The following is a 15,236-nucleotide window of genomic DNA, read 5'->3' on the forward strand; positions in this document are numbered from 1 at the left end:
AGGTACAGCACAGTAGGAGATGCAGAGTAGGATGGATGTGTTGGCTATATAACCAGTGGACAAAACGGCAGCCGGCCAACAGCAGCGTGAAGAGGGGGGGGCGACGTGCTGGCAGAAACCGCCCACACACACGTCAACCCGTCAGGAGTTGAATGAACATCAAAGGGGAGGAAGGGGATCACTTGTACCGAGCAGCACAATTACAAGTGCAACTCGATCAATCAGCTGATCGCTCCCCGCTGCAACAGGTAGAGGAGGAAACACTCGCACGCCCTACAACTGGGGTCGATACGGGAGAGGGAAGACCCAGCCAATGAACTGCCAAACAACGGCGAGCTGCACGATCCAGCTAAAAGGCGATCAGGTGAGGCGATCAGGTTTCGGTGACAACAGGAGGCGGGATAGCCAGGAGCTCCCAGGCAAGAGTGCTCCCAGTGCACAACCACCCACCTTTATAGGCAGCGCACCCAACAGTGATAGGCCGGTACTGCAGCACTAATTAAAGGCCCATCCTGCTACACAAGTATGCAAATTAGCCATGTGCGAGAGAGAGCGCACCTGCCGTGGTGATGTTGGGCTTGTTGTGGGCTTATATGTGATCAATGATGTATCTGTCTGATCGTATTAGCTGTAGATGGATGGTTAAATAATGTCACAAGATCGGTTATACTGCAGGCTCTCATTTGCAAATGCACTGATTGTGTGCCCGTCTCCGATATGCTATATACCTGGCATTTATTCAGTTCATGTTCTTCTGAGGGCGCAAGAACGGTGCCAATTATTGTCGTGTTTGCATTGTAATGCACAACTTTGCCCCTCCCTGTTATAAAATAACGTGCATCCCAACAACTTTAGCGAATAAAGTGACTAATAGCCGCGGCTATTAGTCATTCACTCCGGCTATTAGTTATTCACTCCGGCTATTAGGTATGCAGAACGAGCCCTCCCTCTTCTTTGCTTGACCACTACATTTGAAGGCTGTCTAATCAATCAGTGAAGAGAAATACCAGACTAAAGTAACGCATTGTCGAGACTAGAGCTGCAGTGCCTCCATGTTTCGCCGTAACATGAAGCTGTGTTGTCTTTACTAGTTTCACTACAATGTAATGACCACCACTAGCTAGTGGAAAATACATTTGTGTCTAGTACAGTGATATATTTGTATATGTTAGGCTATATATTGAGATGGCAGTGGGCGAAATACCCGTCAATATTCGGGGATGCCCTCATCCCCAGATTGTTCTCGATATGCAGTAGCCAGCTAGGCCATAACATTACAATATTTCATGGATGCAAGCAAGCCAAGACAATCAATCTATATCTATAGCCTACATGGCAACACACACACACACACACACACACACACACACACACACACACACACACACACACACACACACACACACACACACACACACACACACACACACACACACACACACACACACACACACACACACGCACACACACACGGCCACACACACGCACACACTTTAAACACACTGGTAAAGCAATAGGAGCCTGCATTGGCTAAAGTTGTTGGGATGCACGTTATTTTATAACAGGGAGGGGCAAAGTTGTGCATTACAATGCAAACACGACAATAATTGGCACCGTTCTTGCGCACTCAGAAGAACATGAACTGAATAAACTCCAGGTATATAGCATATCGGAGACGGGCACACAATCAGTGCATTTGCAAATGAGAGCCTGCAGTATTACCGATCTTGTGACATTATTTAACCATCCATCTACAGCTAATGCGATCAGACAGATACATCATTGATCACATATAAGCCCACAACAAGCCCAACATCACCACGGCAGGTGCGCTCTCCCTCGCACATGGCTAATTTGCATACTTGTGTAGCAGGATGGGCCTTTAATTAGTGCTGCAGTACCGGCCTATCACTGTTGGGTGCGCTGCCTATAAAGGTGGGTGGTTGTGCACTGGGAGCACTCTTGCCTGGGAGCTCCTGGCTAACCCGCCTCCTGTTGTCACCGAAACCTGATCGCCTCACCTGATCGCCTTTTAGCTGGATCGTGCAGCTCGCCGTTGTTTGGCAGTTCATTGGCCGGGTCTTCCCTCTCCCGTATCGACCCCAGTTGTAGGGCGTGCGAGTGTTTCCTCCTCTACCTGTTGCAGCGGGGAGCGATCAGCTGATTGATCGAGTTGCACTTGTAATTGTGCTGCTCGGTACAAGTGATCCCCTTCCTCCCCTTTGATGTTCATTCAACTCCTGACGGGTTGACGTGTGTGTGGGCGGTTTCTGCCAGCACGTCCCCCCCCCCTCTTCACGCTGCAGTTGGCCAGCTGCCGTTTTGTCCACTGGTTATATAGCCAACACATCCATCCTACTCTGCATCTCCTACTGTGCTTTACCTGCCACCGAGTATGGTGATTTCTGCCTCATCCTCAGTCTCATTATGTGTGTGTTCACTTTAGTGTGTTTGTGTGAACATATTTTATTGAGAAGTCATGTTTAAAGATTATATATGTTAATTAAAAGGAATTTAATTTGTATGCTGGACCCAGTCTCAAGCTTTCATTAGTGAACGAACTTGTATGCTTTAACTTAGGTTAATCTAACTCTCCAGGTGAAATTCCTGGGGTGGCGTTGTTGGCAACTTGTCACTAGTTCTTTAACTGAACTTTATCTTTTTGTTTCCCCAACCGCCGAATGCCACATTTGGCGTTGTCGGCAACTTGTCACTAGTTCTTTAACTGAACTTTATCTTTTTGTTTCCCCAACCGCCGAATGCCACATTTGGCGTTGTCGGCAACTTGTCACTAGTTCTTTAACTGAACTTTATCTTTTTGTTTCCCCAACCGCCGAATGCCACATTTGGCGTTGTCGGCAACTTGTCACTAGTTCTTTAACTGAAGTTTATCTTTTTGTTTCCCCAACCGCCGAATGCCACATTTGGCGTTGTCGGCAGGATGTCACTAGTTCTTTAACTGAACTTTATCTTTTTGTTTCCCCAACCGCCGAATACCACACTTGCACAGGACTGTCGGCTCCGCTTGTCAAAAAAATAGAACGTATTTGTGAATAAATGCTTTGAATTCTGAATACTGGACTTGGTGAGCTTAAATAGGCTATTAAGTGACCTTATAGCCTACTTGTAGTGAAGTATTTTTAACAGTGTGTGGAATACAGCTGATCACTTTCACTGGCTAAGCAAAATGAATCCCGAACAGTTGAACCTCTGAATTGATCCTGAAAGCCTATTTCCTAGAATAATTCACTTCTATTCACTTTTAGGCCAGCTCACTAATGGTCACTTAAATGTAGCCTATTTAAGCTCACCAAGTCCAGTATTCAGAATTCAAAGCATTTATTCACAAATACGTTCTATTTTTTTGACAAGCGGAATTCTTGCCAAACCGCACGGAATCCGTGCGGTTTTGCACTTTTACCGCGCCATTCTAGGGCCGGATTGTGGCCTTCTTGGCTTTCCATAGGTTTCCTCATACTGCATAAAGCAAAGTGTCTCTCCCACGGAGGTTGGTCCTTACAGATACCCGTAGTTCTGACTTTAAAGTCAGAATTCTGACTTTTTTCTCAGAATTCTGAGATTAATGTCAGAATTCTGACTTTTTTCTCAGAATTCTGAGATTAAAGTGAGAATTCAGACTTTTTTCTCAGAATTCTGAGAATAAAGTCAGAACTTATTTTTCTTTTACATGTGTGGCCCTAATCCTCTTCCGTAGGTTAGCCATGGATGTAAACAGTTCATTAAATTATTTTGAGTAGATTTTGTCCTTGTTTAGCATGTGCTATTGCTACTATAGATATACAAAGGACAACTTGTAATTTTTGTGTTCTATTTGTTCATACTGTTATTAAAACTGATAAACCTACTCAGCTTTCCATGATTGTTGATAATCATTATACTCTTAAATCAGCGGGTTGTAGACCCCTGCGTTGGTGAGTGTGGTGCGACACCCCATAAGCACCACACACGTACACGTATCGTAATTTTTTTTTTACATGTGTGGCCCTAATCCGGATTAGGGCCACACATGTAAAAAAAAAAATTTGACTTTATTCGCAGAATTCTGAGAAAAAAGTCAGAATTCTGACTTTAATCTCAGAACTTTGAGAATAAAGTTAGAATTCTGACATTAATCTCAGAATTCTGAGATAAAAATTCAGAATTCTGACATTAATCTCAGAATTCCGAGAAAAAAAGTCAGAATTCTGACTTTAATCTCAGAATTCTGACTTTAATCTCAGAATTCTGAGAAAAAAGTCTGAATTCTGACTTTAAAGTCAGAACTACGGGTATCTGTAAGGACCAACCTCCGTGGGAGAGACACTTTGCTTCATGCAGTAGGAGGAAACCTATGGAAAGCCAAGAAGGCCACAATCCGGCCCTTGAATGGCGCTGTAAAAGTGCAAAACCGCACGGATTCCGTGCGGTTTGGCAAGAATTCCGTACGGTTTCCTTACGGATTCCGTACGGTTTTGAATGACTAATAGCCGCGGGTATTAGTCATTCACTCCGGCTATTAGTTATTCACTCCGGCTATTAGGTATGCAGAACGAGCCCTCCCTCTTCTTTGCTTGACCACTACATTTGAAGGCTGTCTAATCAATCAGTGAAGAGAAATACCAGACTAAAGTAACGCATTGTCGAGACTAGAGCTCCAGTGCCTCCATGTTTCGCCGTAACATAAAGCTGTGTTGTCTTTACTAGTTTCACTACAATGTAATGACCACCACTAGCTAGTGGAAAATACATTTGTGTCTAGTACAGTGATATATTTGTATATGTTAGGCTATATATTGAGATGGCAGTGGGCGAAATACCCGTCAATATTCGGGGATGCCCTCATCCCCAGATTGTTCTCGATATGCAGTAGCCAGCTAGGCCATAACATTACAATATTTCATGGATGCAAGCAAGCCAAGACAATCAATCTATATCTATAGCCTACATGGCAACACACACACACACACACACACACACACACACACACACACACACACACACACACACACACACACACACACACACACACACACACACACACACACGGCCGCACACACGCAAACACTTTAAACACACTGGTAAAGCAATAGGAGCCTGCATTGGCTAAAGTTGTTGGGATGCACGTTATTTTATAACAGGGAGGGGCAAAGTTGTGCATTACAATGCAAACACGACAATAATTGGCACCGTTCTTGCGCACTCAGAAGAACATGAACTGAATAAATGCCAGGTATATAGCATATCGGAGACGGGCACACAATCAGTGCATTTGCAAATGAGAGCCTGCAGTATAACCGATCTTGTGACATTATTTAACCATCCATCTACAGCTAATACGATCAGACAGATACATCATTGATCACATATAAGCCCACAACAAGCCCAACATCACCACGGCAGGTGCGCTCTCTCTCGCACATGGCTAATTTGCATACTTGTGTAGCAGGATGGGCCTTTAATTAGTGCTGCAGTACCGGCCTATCACTGTTGGGTGCGCTGCCTATAAAGGTGGGTGGTTGTGCACTGGGAGCACTCTTGCCTGGGAGCTCCTGGCTATCCCGCCTCCTGTTGTCACCGAAACCTGATCGCCTCACCTGATCGCCTTTTAGCTGGATCGTGCAGCTCGCCGTTGTTTGGCAGTTCATTGGCCGGGTCTTCCCTCTCCCGTATCGACCCCAGTTGTACGTGCGAGTGTTTCCTCCTCTACCTGTTGCAGCGGGGAGCGATCAGCTGATTGATCGAGTTGCACTTGTAATTGTGCTGCTCGGTACAAGTGATCCCCTTCCTCCCCTTTGATGTTCATTCAACTCCTGACGGGTTGACGTGTGTGTGGGCGGTTTCTGCCAGCACGTCCCCCCCGCCTCTTCACGCTGCTGTTGGCCGGCTGCCGTTTTGTCCACTGGTTATATAGCCAACACATCCATCCTACTCTGCATCTCCTACTGTGCTGTACCTGCCACCGAGTATGGTGAGTGCTGCCTCATCCTCAGTCTCATTATGTGTGTGTTCGCTTTAGTGTGTTTGTGTGAACATATTTTATTGAGAAGTCATGTTTAAAGATTATATATGTTAATTAAAAGGAATTGAATTTGTATGCTGGACCCAGTCTCAAGCTTTCATTAGTGAACGAACTTGTATGCTTTAACTTAGGTTAATCTAACTCTCCAGGTGAAATTCCTGGGGTGGCGTTGTTGGCAACTTGTCACTAGTTCTTTAACTGAACTTTATCTTTTTGTTTCCCCAACCGCCGAATGCCACATTTGGCGATGTCGGCAACTTGTCACTAGTTCTTTAACTGAACTTTATCTTTTTGTTTCCCCAACCGCCGAATGCCACATTTGGCGTTGTCGGCAGGATGTCACTAGTTCTTTTACTGAACTTTATCTTTTTGTTTCCCCAACCGCCGAATGCCACACTTGCACAGGACTGTCGGCTCCGCTTGTCAAAAAAATAGAACGTATTTGTGAATAAATGCTTTGAATTCTGAATACTGGACTTGGTGAGCTTAAATAGGCTATTAAGTGACCTTATAGCCTACTTGTAGTGAAGTATTTTTAACAGTGTTTGGAATACAGCTGATCACTTTCACTGGCTAAGCAAAATGAATCCCGAACAGTTGAACCTCTGAATTGATCCTGAAAGCCTATTTCCTAGAATAATTCACTTCTATTCACTTTTAGGCCAGCTCACTAATGGTCACTTAAATGTAGCCTATTTAAGCTCACCAAGTCCAGTATTCAGAATTCAAAGCATTTATTCACAAATACGTTCTATTTTTTTGACAAGCGGAATTCTTGCCAAACCGCACGGAATCCGTGCGGTTTTGCACTTTTACCGCGCCATTCTAGGGCCGGATTGTGGCCTTCTTGGCTTTCCATAGGTTTCCTCCTACTGCATAAAGCAAAGTGTCTCTCCCACGGAGGTTGGTCCTTACAGATACCCGTAGTTCTGACTTTAAAGTCAGAATTCTGACTTTTTTCTCAGAATTCTGAGATTAAAGTCAGAATTCTGAGATTAATGTCAGAATTCTGACTTTTTTCTGAGATTAAAGTCAGAATTCTGACTTTTTTCTCAGAATTCTGAGAATAAAGTCAGAACTTATTTTTTTTTTTAGATGTGTGGCCCTAATCCTCTTCCGTAGGTTAGCCATGGATGTAAACAGTTCATTAAATTATTTTGAGTAGATTTTGTCCTTGTTTAGCATGTGCTATTGCTACTATAGATATACAAAGGACAACTTGTAATTTTTGTGTTCTATTTGTTCATACTGTTATTAAAACTGATAAACCTACTCAGCTTTCCATGATTGTTGATAATCGTTATACTCTTAAATCAGCGGGTTGTAGACCCCTGCGTTGGTGAGTGCGGTGCGACACCCCATAAGCACCACACACGTACACGTACCGGTCGGACGGGTTTGTACGAGGCTGGGAGGGAATCATCACAGTATACCCACTACAATAAAATAGACTACACCACTGCTGCCATGTATACAGTACATTCGGAACACATTTTAGGAACAGATCTATGCCGCATAGAAATCTATGCGGCATAGATCTGCCATGTAAACGCGGCTAGTGTTTGGGAGTAACAGAATACATGTAGGGCCTTCCGGCGTTACGTATTAATTGTTTGTATGTTCAGATTTTAATTGGACCCCAGGAAGACTAGTCTGCCGCTTCTGAGACAACTAATGGGGATCCATAATGGGGAAAAAGGGCAAAAGGAATAAACAAATAAACGGCAATCCTATCAAGATCTTCTCTTGACTCTCGTTCTCCTCTTCCTCGTCGTCCTCCTCGCCTAGCTCCCACCGATCCACTGCCTCTCTGTCCTCTCCCTCTCCCTCTCCCTCTCCCTCTTCCTCTCCCTACCGGCGTTGAATCGCCTGATGATGATCTCTGACAATGGACGGACATCGAAAAGTAAACGGATAAAGAATGTTTCATTACTAATAAGCACATAGTTCATGCGTTGTAGTAGAGTAATATAAACTCTAGCCTACTAAAAAAAAGTTATAGGCCTGCTATTGCTGATTTAGATTGAATTTTTCTATTTCTCTACTGATTGCCTCGACAATGCAACATTAAAAGTTACTTCCGACGGGCCGTTTGTCCGACTTTTCAAAAAGGAGGCGCATTAGGCAGACGGTTCAATATGCCGAATAGGCCTATATAAAGAGTATTATACCTCTCTCTCTCTCTTTTGTCATTTTTGCTCTCAGAGAGAGAAAGAGATACACAACTCTTTATATGTAGGCCTATTCGGCATATTAAACCGTCGGCCTAATGCGCCTCTTGTTTGACTTATCGGACAAACGGCCCTTCGGAACAATGGGTTACGTTTTCGTAACATTGTTTAAATAATGACTATCGTGAATGATGACTGAAATAATTCACTATCTTACACTAATGATTCAATGCCGTTTGAAGTTTGTTAAAAATAACGAACCTCATCATCATCACTCGATGAGGTAGGCTAGTAGGTGTCACTCATGTCACAGCTTCTTGGCACATACTGCCCACCGTAGTTTTTGGACAAGCGAGCACTATTAGTTTGAATGCAATATACAATTGTACCACTAGATGGGAGTAATTTTTACACAGTGTCCCTTTAAGTAAGGACGGTCTTCTGAACGTCGATTACTCAAATGGATTACTCAATCATTATTTAAGGATTCGAGAAGTAAGCCAAATATTTAGTAGGTAGTAAGCAGTAAGCAAGTAGGCGGTTTCGAACACACCCAAAGACTGCTTCCTGTCAGTCCTGTCACCACTTATATGCGGATCGACCATTACACTTGGAGCCCACGCAGCAAGAAGTAAGCAACCTAGTGTACAAAAATAACATATATTTAATAAATATAAGGATTACTTTGGTTGGGGAAGACTGGACTAACGCCAATTCAGCGGTAACGTTAAGTCAGCTAACAGTCTTGGCTATTATACCGATCGATTATGAAGCGGAAGCTTATAACATGTAACGTACATACTCAGTGTTATATGTATTAAAGCCTTTTGACTGTTTATCTTTGTGCTGGTTATTGTCTGCAGAGTGTAAGGACAGACATGGTGGACTCGGAACAGGTCCTGGGCTGTAAGGCCCCGATGGGGCTGGTCCTGGTGCTTCTCCTTTCCAGCCTGCTGGGGCCTCTGGGACAAGTACAAGGTAAGCAACGTATTTATCTATCGAAGTCGGTAACTTTATGGACTCAATTGAGACGTTGAAGGGGATGACTGAAGTCGAATAAAACAAGGATTGCTCGTGTTTTAACCCTCATAGGGTGTTCGTTTTTTTGTTACACAGGAGGTGCTGCTGGGTCTGGTGGACCCATTGCCTTTTAATTCAACATAATCAAGCTTTTTTTTTTTTAATACTCACCAGATGCTTACTTCATCCCAATTGCAAGTAATATAAACAACACATATGTTAAATTTGTTCACTTTACCTTTGTTAAATCACATTTATGAATAGAGGTGCCACTCGTTTTTGTTTATTTTTTGTATTCAAATGGAACAAAATAAGGAAATGCTTCATAAAACAGACATAACTGGGAAATAATCAATATCATTAGAAATTGAAACATACTCAATAACATCTGTCTGAACAACACATTAAAGCCTTTGAACACGGCCATTATACGTATATCAGACTATACCACACATGAGGGGCAGAGTCTCACTGTGTGTGTATTGCATATGTATTTTTTGCACTGGTTGCATGTATATTGTGTTTTTCTGTCCATCATGGGTCCACACACTTCACAGCGTTTCTTTTTGGCTGACTGGCTGGTCCTACATCTGGCTGCTTGCGGGTTGTTCCTGGGGCTGGCTGCTTGTGGGTTGGTCCTGGGGCTGGCTGCTTGCGGGTTGGTCCTGGGGCTGGCTGCTTGCGGGCTGGTCCTGGGGCTGGCTGCTTGCGGGCTGGTCCTGGGGCTGGCTGCTTGCGGGATGGTCCTGGGGCTGGCTGCTTGCGGGTTGTTCCTGGGGCTGGCTGCTTGCGAGCTGGTCCTGGGGCTGGCTGCTCGCGGGCTGGTCCTGGCTGCTCACGGGATGGTCCTGGGGCTTGCTAGTCGCAGGCTTGTCCTGGCTGCTGAAGGGCTAATCTTGAGGCTCTTTTACGTTTCGGAGCTGGCTGATGCTCATCCTCCTCTTCAAACTCGGTGTCAGACTCAGAAATGTTATCCTCACTTTCTGAAACTATTTCCTCTGCATCACCATCAAAACCCTCTGTCTCTTCAAATATCAACTGTAAGGCAGTCTGAAAAGAGAATCGCTTTGCCATCTTGATCAGTTATGGTATGGAACCACGCTGACAGAGCTTTTTTATAGTGTCAGGTCCCCAAGCTTGGTTCCCGCAAGACAGAGGGTGAAATGTTTGGGAATATGGGTGTAGATAGTGTTGGGTGCTCCAATTTTGCAACCTTGTGGGGGAACAGTGGGTGCACACTGTGGGTGCTCACACCAAGGGCCCATTCACCTGCTTTACTCTTTCCTTCTCACACACGCGCGCGCGCGCACACACACACACACACACACACACACACACACACACACACACACACACACACACACACACACACACACACACACACACACACACACACACACACACACACACACACACACACACACACACACACACACACACACACACACACACACACACACACACACAGAGCGCGAGAGAGAGCGCGAGAGAGAGCGCGAGAGAGAGCGCGAGAGAGAGCGCGAGAGAGAGCGCGAGAGAGAGCGCGAGAGAGAGCGCGAGAGAGAGCGCGAGAGAGAGCGCGAGAGAGAGCGCGCGAGAGAGAGCGCGCGAGAGAGCGCGCGAGAGAGCGCGCGAGAGAGCGCGCGAGAGAGCGCGCGAGAGAGCGCGCGAGAGAGCGCGCGAGAGAGCGCGCGAGAGAGCGCGAGCGAGAGAGAGCGAGAGCGCGAGCGCGAGCGAGAGAGAGCGAGAGCGCGAGCGAGAGAGAGCGAGAGCGCGAGCGCGAGCGAGAGAGAGCGCGAGCGCGAGAGAGCGCGAGCGCGAGCGCGAGCGCGAGCGCGAGAGAGAGCGCGAGCGAGAGAGAGCGCGAGCGCGAGAGAGAGCGCGAGCGAGAGAGAGCGCGAGCGAGAGAGAGAGCGCGAGCGCGAGCGCGAGCGCGAGAGAGCGCGAGCGCGAGCGCGAGCGCGAGCGCGAGCGCGAGAGAGCGAGAGAGCGAGCGCGAGAGCGCGAGCGCGAGCGAGAGAGCGAGAGCGCGAGCGAGAGCGCGAGAGAGAGCGCGAGCGCGAGAGAGCGAGAGAGAGCGAGAGAGAGAGAGAGCGCGAGCGCGAGCGAGAGCGAGAGAGAGCGAGAGAGAGAGCGCGAGCGCGAGCGCGAGCGCGAGAGCGAGAGAGAGCGAGAGCGAGAGCGAGAGCGCGAGCGCGAGAGCGAGAGCGCGAGCGAGAGAGAGCGCGAGAGCGAGAGCGCGAGCGAGAGAGAGCGCGAGAGCGAGAGCGCGAGAGCGAGAGCGCGAGCGAGCGAGAGCGCGAGAGCGAGAGCGCGAGCGAGAGAGAGCGCGAGCGCGAGCGCGAGCGCGAGCGCGAGCGAGAGAGCGAGAGCGCGAGCGAGAGAGCGAGAGAGAGCGCGCGCGAGAGAGCGCGAGAGCGCGCGCGAGAGAGCGAGAGAGAGAGCGAGCGCGAGAGAGAGCGCGCGCGAGAGAGCGAGAGAGAGCGAGAGGAAAATGAGGGTGCACAGAACCTATGATTTCCCAGCTTAAACTAGCTCCGGGTCCACTGGACCCGAACACCCTGTGTGTAATATAAATTTGATGGGGGGGGGGGGGGGGGTCATTGAAAAAAAAAATCGGATTTATGTTCCTCACAGAAAATGAGCCAAAGCCAATGAATCTTAGTTCAACAAAATAATTATTTGTATCACTTTTAGAAAACTGAAAACGGGTCCCACAGACCCAAACACCTTGTAAGCAGGGACGTGCACAGGGGGGTTGCTCAGGTTGCTTGGGCAACTGCCCATATGCCCTCCTCGACTCATGTTGCCCTTCCGAGGAACTATTATTATTATTATTTTTTTAATCATTTAATGGATGTAGAATTTCATGTAGGCCTAGATAAAAAAATCGCCACTCGAAACATTTCATAAAGTAAGCGTAGCCTCATTCAATTCCGTTCGGGCACTGAGAGTGAAAGTCAGTAGGGGGATGGCAAACTCTGCCGCGCGGCAACAGCCGATTTTGCCGCCTCCCCTCTGCCTCCCCTCTGCCGCCCTTCCCTCATTGAAATGAATGGAGGCGGCGAGTTGCCGCGCGGCGTGTGAAAGCTGCTTTACGTAGCTGCAGCGCTGCACGCGACCGGAACACCGGCACCTGTGAGACGACTGCCTTGATGTTGTCGGAAAAGGTGAATTTGAGATGTATAACAAACAAACAATCATCATCACGTTTTATGAAATGAATTACAATCTTCATAAATCCAGGCTCAGTTTGCCACGTAACGTTTTGCCTAAATAATCAGACAGCTAGCTAGCTTGCAGACAAGCAGCCCGTTATCACATAGTCTACACATTTATTGGTAGGCAAACTAAGCTACATGTCTGCTGATAGTTAGTTTCTAACATTTCGTTTTAACAAGAAGATTAAAAGATGGAAGTAATGCATCACATGAATTCTTTCATTCAAAATGGTTCATGCCTAAATCTTATCACTATTTTGGGTATTGTTTGTTATTGTTAAGTGAAGCCGAAATGCCCAGTGAAAAGAGGAGGATTCAGGAGAGCGAGAGACAACTAAAGGAGGCAGCAAAGAGGAGCACATCACTACCCTGTCCGAAATCAGTGTGGTCAAGAGCGGCTGTCTGACCTCCTCCTGCTGAGAGAAGGACACAATCGACAAAGAAGAGGTTCTGAAGGCTTCTCTTTTGAAGCTTTGCATTTTTAATATGTCAATTTGGAGAAACGTATCAGTGACTTGATGGATGTTGTTTAATTATGTTTGTGTTCATGTTATGTTCTTCTTCTTCAAGTCATGTTTTTCTGCATTATCGTTAGTAGTAGTTATTTCAGTGTTTTGCTTATTTGTATTAATATATTAATAAAGACCCTTTTATTCTCAGTCCTTCATATAGCCTGTCAGGTTTTTTTTTGGGGGGGGGGGGGCAGTTGCCCTTTTTTCAGGTCAGAGCAACTGCCCCTCAAAATTCCTGTGCACGTCCCTGCTTGTAAGGGTTAAAAAGCTTTCTTAATTGTCCCATTGTATTATTGCTATATATAGAAATGTAGTTCAGGTTGTTTGACCTACTACTGTTTATATCTATTGTACATTGGTATTTCTGTTTTTATTTGTATGTTGTTATCAGGGCATCATTAAAGGCCCACTATGCAACTTTTTTAGCCAAAATTACATTAAGTATGCAGGTTGAGAGTTATGCTGATGGTTCTGCATCCATTTCTGGGTCGATTGGTGGGTGTGTCATTTACCCATGTCGCCAGTGAAAAAGCGCATATGCAACTTGCTCTGTTCGGACCGACACAATCCGGATGTGACGCAGCGGAAGTATCCTCGAAAATGTAGTCAGATTGTAGTTTCGAAAATGCTTTACGGCACAGACACACAATCAAACATGGCACCGGCTAGATATAAACAGCCAGTTGCGAGGCAATTGTTGCATTCATCATGGATCAATCGACTGATAAGGGACCCAAGAGGCGACCGTCGGTGGAACAAAAGAAGAATGGATCAGAAAAGAGATCAGACACGAGTGAGAGGGGAACTATGCAACTTTTTTGGCTTGATTTACCTTAATATAACAGGCTAAGAGTCATTGCGATGGTTCTATTATAAATTTTTGTTCGATTGTTCGTTGTTTCGACTCACCCTTGTGCATCTTGGCGGAGAAAAGGAATATGTTTCTGCCGGCGACCCGCCGCCCACTCTCGCGGGAGTCTCGGGTCTCGCGAAGTAACGAATTGCTTTACGGCACAGACCCCCAAACACGGAACCGGCTCGATATAAACACAAGTCACTAAGGGATTGTTATATTCATCATAGATCAGCCGACTAAAAAGAGACAGAGAAACCTAATGTCGGAGGAACAGAAGAAGAGAAAACGGAGACTGACCGGCAGAGAGGCCAGATACGAGTAAACGTTGGGCAAGCTTTTCAGGAATAGCGTGAACTGAAAGAAAAAGAAGACTGCAAATCAGACGCCGACTCGGCCGTGTTGCTTTTGAAATTGAAAGTACCGTTGGGTGGCCTTTGTCTTCGTGGTATTCTTGATGTTGATGGTCTCTGTACAAATGTGTTAGCTCAACCATTTTGTTGTGAGCCCTGTAAAAATTGTTTTCTCGACCGTTTTGTTGTGAGCCCTGTATGTTTCTAGCTTGCTTGGTTGCAACCATATAAACACCTTTGTTTCCATGGGTGTTTTGCTGTTCGTCTGTCTCGTCCCCCAGATACAGACTGAATCCCCGAATCCAGGTTCTTGTTTATTTAGATTATTATGTTGGCCAAACCTCTTACACTGATTGTTCTGTTCAACCTAAGATAAAACAATTATAATCTAGGATATAAATTCTCCCCGTCAACTATAAAAAAGGATGGATTTATGTTTATTGCAATACAAATACACCCTTTTAAAAATGTATAACCTTGCCTACACTTTATGAACATCTACTTCGGACATGGCTCCACGCATTCGCCGGCTTCATTGAAAACAAATGCACATGGCTCGCGTAGAAGTGCATGGGGAAGGGTCGTCAACGAGTTTTTACGACAGTGTTGTGAAATATCTACTACGAAGCGGTAGGGGGCGCTGTGAAGAGAAATGTGCGTGCCAAAACCAAGAAAACAGCGAAGAAATGCCCGAAGTTGCATAGTGGGCCTTTAAAAAGAGAGCCTGCTCTCAATTACTGTGCGATAACACCAAAAGCGAATTGAGCTGCCAAATCACCGGAAGTCATTCACTTTCTATGGGCAAGAGTGACCAAAGCGACACAAGCGTCAAACGCTAAAAGGACGGCTGAACTTGATGCAAATTACTATGAGGCGTTTCAGTGGCAAAACACTGACAGCCAATCGGAATGTAGACGTTCTTTGCTTGCGTGGATCCCAGGGAACACCGAACACTGGCACTTTGGTTCCTACCTACTTTTTTGGTTCCTACTGACTGTACAAAATGTAGAATGAAAAATTAATCGCGGCTGTAACTGGGCACCCGGTGTTGTACGATCCGAGCCCTTTCCATTTCAGAGATCGCCAC

General features: G+C 46.0%; 1 protein-coding gene across 41 annotated transcripts in view; it reads left to right on the forward strand.

Moving 5' to 3' along the window:
- The window catches only part of LOC115552772 (sushi, von Willebrand factor type A, EGF and pentraxin domain-containing protein 1), a 147,976-nt gene that overhangs the window by 39,819 nt on the left and 92,921 nt on the right, over positions 1 to 15,236 (forward strand). Inside the window, exons 1-2 of one of the 41 annotated variants that reach the window (XM_030369192.1) lie at positions 5,761 to 5,968; positions 9,054 to 9,168. The exons of 36 other annotated variants lie outside the window; for them this stretch is intronic. In XM_030369192.1, the coding sequence (XP_030225052.1) occupies positions 5,966 to 5,968; positions 9,054 to 9,168 (118 nt within the window). In that variant the 5' untranslated portion in view covers positions 5,761 to 5,965. Of the gene's footprint in view, positions 1 to 5,760; positions 5,969 to 8,690; positions 8,912 to 9,036; positions 9,169 to 15,236 lie in introns of those variants that run through there. 4 more of the 41 variants (XM_030369208.1, XM_030369200.1, XM_030369217.1 and 1 more) reach the window with 4 other exon arrangements.

Source organism: Gadus morhua, chromosome 1 (assembly GCF_902167405.1).
Source record: "Gadus morhua chromosome 1, gadMor3.0, whole genome shotgun sequence".
NCBI classification, from domain to species: Eukaryota; Metazoa; Chordata; class Actinopteri; order Gadiformes; family Gadidae; genus Gadus; species Gadus morhua.